The 5,619-nt window shown below is 41.6% G+C and overlaps 1 protein-coding gene across 3 annotated transcripts in view; it reads right to left on the reverse strand.

Annotated features, from left to right (window-relative positions):
* Positions 1-2,852: 2,852 nt before the first annotated feature.
* The window catches only part of LOC119316772 (probable protein transport Sec1a), a 74,269-nt gene continuing 71,502 nt past the window's right edge, over positions 2,853-5,619 (reverse strand). For all 3 annotated transcript variants that reach the window (XM_037591155.1, XM_037591154.1, XM_037591153.1), the window contains 4 exons: positions 4,159-4,355; positions 3,438-3,528; positions 3,266-3,355; positions 2,853-3,186 (listed from right to left, as the gene is read on the reverse strand). In XM_037591155.1, coding sequence (XP_037447052.1) covers positions 3,133-3,186; positions 3,266-3,355; positions 3,438-3,528; positions 4,159-4,355 — 432 coding nt within the window. In that variant the 3' untranslated portion in view covers positions 2,853-3,132. The remainder of the gene's footprint in view (positions 3,187-3,265; positions 3,356-3,437; positions 3,529-4,158; positions 4,356-5,619) is intronic.

Raw genomic sequence — 5,619 nt, forward strand, 5'->3', positions numbered from 1 at the left:
TGTTCGCGTCATCATAGATGGAGGGAGTTGCAACAACTTGGCTAGCATGGAGATGGTGGAGAAGCCATCTCTCACCACAAGACTGCATCCACATCCTTACTACATCCAATGGTTCAACAACAGCGGCAAGGTTAAGGTAACACATACTGTTCGTGTGCATTTTAGTATCTCTACATATGCTGATTATGTTGATTGTGATGTGGTACCCATGCAAGCATGTTCCTTATTACTTGGTAGACCATGGCAATTTGATAAAAATTCTGCACACCATGGTAGAAACAATCAGTATACTCTTATTCATAAGGATAGCCATATTACTTTGCTTCCTATGACTCCTGAATCCATTTTGAAAGATGATATTAATAGAGTTAATAAAGCAAAACAGGAGAAAAATAAGAGTGAAAATCAGATTGTGGCAAAAGAATTTGAGCAACAAATGAAACCTAATAATGAACCATCTAATGTTGCTTCTGAAATTAGATTCAAAAGTGCATGTTTACTTGTCACAAAATCTGATATTGCTGAGCTAGATTTCAGCAAATCTATTTGCTATACTTTTGTGTGCAAAGAGGCATTATTTTCATTCGAGGACATTCCTTCCTCTTTGCCCCCTGCTGTCACTAACATTTTGCAGGAGTTCGCCGACGTCTTCCCACAAGACGTGCCACCGGGATTACCACCTATTCGAGGGATTGAGCATCAGATTGACTTAATTCCCGGTGCATCGCTACCCAACCATGCACCATACTGTACCAATCCAGAGGAGACGAAGGAGATTATGCGTCAAGTATAGGAGCTGCTCGACAAAGGTTACATACGCGAATCTCTTAGTCCTTGTGTTGTTCCTATTATACTAGTGCCTAAAAAGGATGATACATCGCGTATGTGTGTTGATTGTAGAGGCATTAATAATATTACTATTCGTTATCGTCATCCTATTCCTAGGCTAGATGATATGCTTGATGAATTGAGTGGCTCTACAATTTTCTCCAAAGTTGATTTGCGTAGTGGATACCATCAAATTCGTATGAAATTGGGAGATGAATGCAAAACAACATTTAAAACTAAGTTCGGTTTATATGAGTGGTTAGTCATGCCTTTTGGGTTAACTAATGCACCTAGTACTTTCATGAGACTAATGAACGAAGTTTTACGTGCTTTCATTGGACGATTTGTGGTAGTCTATTTTGATGATATACTGATTTATAGCAGATCTTTGGAGGAACATTTAGAACATTTACGTGTTGTTTCTATTGCTCTACGTGATGCACGTTTGTTTAGTAACCTTGGGAAATGCACATTTTGCACCGACCGAGTATCTTTTCTTGGCTATGTTGTTACTCCACAGGGAATTGAAATTGATAAAGCCAAGATTGAAGCTATTGAGAGTTGGCCGCAGCCAAAATGGTCAAACAAGTGAGGAGTTTTCTTGGCCTCGTTGGATTCTATAGGCGTTTTGTGAGAGATTTCAGCACCATTGATGCACGTCTCAATGAGCTTACAAAGAAGGATGTGCCTTTTGTTTGGGGTACCGCACAGAAAGAAGTCTTCACGGTATTGAAAGATAAGTTGACACATGCTCCTTTACTCCAATTTCCTAATTTTAATAGGACTTTTGAGCTTGAATGTGATGTTAGTGGCATTGGATTAGGAGGTGTGTTATTACAAGATGGCAAACTTGTTGCATACTTTTCTGAAAAATTGAGTGGGCCTAGTCTGAACTATTCTACTTATGATAAAGAATTATATGCTCTTGTTCGGACCTTAGAAACATGGCAACATTATTTATGGCCCAAGGAATTTGTTATACATTATGATCATGAATCTTTGAAACACATTAAAAGTCAAGCAAAACTGAACCGTAGAAATGCTAAATGGGTTGAATTCATTGAGACTTTTCCTTATGTCATTAAACACAAGAAGGGTAAAGAAAATGTTATTGCTGATGCATTGTCTCGTCGCTATACTACGCTTTCACAACTTGACTTCAAAATATTTAGTTTGGAGACCATCAAAGATCAATATGTGCATGATGTTGATTTTAAAAATGTAATGCAGAATTGTAAAGAAGGAAGAACGTGGAAACAAGAGTTCGGGTTGGTTTCGAACCCCTCCTCCAAAGGCCATGAAATTCCCCCTCCCCCCTTCCTCCATATATAGCCCTTAGGCCGTCGTTTAGACTTTGGATTTTGTTTAGATTAAAAGTTCGTCATAGTTGCAACTTCACATAGTTCGTTTGTGTTCAACGACCAGACAAAGGCGTCACAGAACCCCGCCTTCATTAATAAAGCTTTCCTTTTTTATTCACAATATCCAGATTGCAATCTCAGTTTCTTGCTTATTCTTCGTTTGCTCACAAAAAATAGACCTTCGTGGTCAGGTTAATCATGCTCCGACGTGGTCAATAACCCTCGAAAGTTGGTTTAGCAATTGCTAAGGCACGACGTCTTCGCACGTTCGTAGTCAGATCATCAAAGTCGACTCTCACAGAAAACGATAACTATCTCATCAAAACATCATGACATCTTCGCCTCTATCAAGCGACACGCTGCTGCGGCACCCTGTCAAGATGAAGCGAGGAAAAAGGTGACCGGGCTGAGCTGACCATGGCTGGTATCAAATGGGGCAGGAGCACTCCCTGTCCACATAAAAATAAAGGATGCATATGGGCGATCTATTTGACAAAACATGGGTTCAAATGGCTATATCAACAACAAAGAAGCATGTGAAAGTTCCAGTGGCATTTCTCGATTTGGCAAAAATTGCAGTGGCATTTATCGAATAAACCCAAATTTACCCAAAGAAATAGATAGATAAGGTACGCATTGCACATTACTCGATACTCGAACAGAGAATATTTTCTCATCCACTAGAGAGAGAAATGAACCGTCAGCCAAATAAATAAAACTCACATAGTTACAGTTTCTGGCGACTGTTATGTACATTCATTCAATTATGAGTAGCGGGTTTTGGGAAGTCGCTCCTTACAGAATGAATATTATGCAGCTTAACGTATTGATAGCCTGTGGTTTTGATGCAACTAGTGTGTAACAAACCAAACGATCACAAAGAAAATACCAAAATAAAGGAGAATTCCCGATGGAGCCCTGAAGTACATGTGCATAATGCTTTTTATATGTGAAGATCGTCCAGTGTTAGCTCTTCGGCGGACATCATCTTCAGTTTCTGCAAACAATATACTTGATCAAACCTGCTAGGCCATTGCATATTCAACACGAGATGAACAAAAATAGAAACTACTTACTGTGATGAACTGGGGTGGATCATCAAGGCTGGACGAACCAAGGATGACCTCACGCTTCAGCTTCGATGAAAGCTTGTGTGCAGCACGTAACTGGAAAACGCATATTATTGGTTACAGCATGCATATTAGTATGGCCTTAGTGAACTGTGGGTGTTCAACATACTGAACAAACCTCTGATCGAGTAGCACCACCAATGACAAAAACAAATATACGCTGGCCATGCTTTTGGAAATCACTCGATGCATGCTTCAATACAGAATCACTGCAAAGAAATGTCAAGTCCTCAATGCATGCTGATAATTACATACAACATTACCCGCTACTTTCAAACAGGATTTAATTGTTAAAAACTGAAAAGCATATAAAATCAAAATGTATATGTTCACTAGCTAGAAGAACCTAAGGGCCATATATTTACTGGCACAAGGATTTAAGTCCGACTTTTGGAAGTAAAGGGACCTAGTCACCTCGATACTCCCTTTATGGAGGTAAAAAAATATGGTTACAGGGGAAGTTTCGTCCCGTAACTGTATGTTGTTTAGGTAGAAATGAGGCACCCTACGGAGGCTACCCCTAGAACAAGGACACGTGCTCTAACCAACTGACTGCTGCCCAGTTCTCCCTTTTATGGAGGTACAGGGATCGGATGTGCAGTTTTGACTATTTTAGACACCTTACTAGTTGCATGTGAATTTTTCACAATGGCAGACATTATTTAGCGATATCAATGTCCAAGAGGCATCTTTAAACTCTACAGCCGGTGCAGATAGATAAAGAGAACTCCTGGCTATTCATGGCAACATAAACAGTGGCCCATACATGGAGAAAACCACAGGTATCATTGTTCTAGATAATTCTAGAAATACTGTACTGGACAGTATCCACCACTGACCTTGAATAACCATCATCAGAACCACGAGGCCTAGCCCATGATCCACCAGTCCTCCTAGATCTCATCGAGTGAGCTGGGCTTGTGCGGGCTGAGGTACTGGTAGTGGTAGGTCCTACATGGAAACTGGGACTAGGGTCGTTCATGCAGTTATATTCATCTTTTGGTAATTCACCCTTGCTGAGCTGCTCAATCAATTCCTGAACAAAAGGAATGTTATTTTACATGCCAAAAAATGGAAACAAAACTGCATAAAGTAGACATACAATGTGTGCGCCAAGGGCTATCGAGATGAACCCCACAAAATTTATAAAATAGCTGAGATTTGTAAAATAAGTCCCATAAGAACAAACTGGGGGTGTGGCTTTATATTAAATATTCTGAACTTAATGGGGCAAACACTTTTTTGGAATTCCATCAAACACAACTGAAAAGAATCTTAATTTGCAGTGATTTCTCAGTAAATCGGGTTTCAGATTGTTTGGCTTATTGAGTTGATCCTTCACACTGTGCTAAAATGGCTATCACATGTCAATGCTGTTGCAGAGTGTTAGAGGAGCAACTTGGATGTATTGCATAGCCCAAGGGGCAAATATATATTACAATGAACTTGGAGTACAAGGAAGGAAATCTAAACTAATGCAACTACATAACGGACACCTAGACCAATATTAATACCCCTTAACTCAAATGCAAACCGTGTCCAATAGCATTGCATTTGAATAAGTGTTAACACTACAGAAAATGGAGATCCAAAATCCACGTCTTGAGAGTGTCATGGTAGCATGGAGTCTTGAAAAACCTGTTGAGTCAAGCAAAAGAGAGATAGAAGAAGAATGTTGCAAAGATCATTGCACAAGCAATGCAAAAGGAGGTGATGCGGAGCATCCTACGGTCATCCCATGTAAACTTCAACTACTCCCCAAGCCCCAAGTGGACCTACAACGAGAGCTCGAGCATGTGCCATTGGAGATAAGGTGAACTCACTCCTAAGTGCTTCCCCTTTCCATTCAAGCGAAACATGATTGCTACCTAAGACAAAGACACTATGTGTGCATAGGAACCAAGGACACGACCATGGAGGAGCTTGGAGCATATGACAAGCCACCACGGATATGTAACAAGAAGTGCCTCAAGTGGAGTCGCCACGAAGCTACATCGGCCGGACATACGGCCGAAGCCCGGATATCCGGCGCCACCGAACAGTGGAAGACCAGAACAAACGGGCGCCAACCGACTCTACAGTGGCCGGATTCAGCCGACACCCTGGACATCCGACGTCCACCGAACCGCCGAGCATCCAGCACCGCCCCTGTAATCCGGCCAGAGGAGTCCAAAAGCTGCGAAGATGTGAGCCACCACCCGGCCAAACATCCAGCCCAGCCTCGGACATCCCGCGCCCCAAGTCGGGCGGACATCCGGCATGTCCCCGGACATACGGCACCTGCGCAGCCGCGGCCAAAG

The sequence above is a fragment of the Triticum dicoccoides genome, chromosome 6A, assembly GCF_002162155.2.
Source record: "Triticum dicoccoides isolate Atlit2015 ecotype Zavitan chromosome 6A, WEW_v2.0, whole genome shotgun sequence".
Taxonomy (NCBI): domain Eukaryota; kingdom Viridiplantae; phylum Streptophyta; class Magnoliopsida; order Poales; family Poaceae; genus Triticum; species Triticum dicoccoides.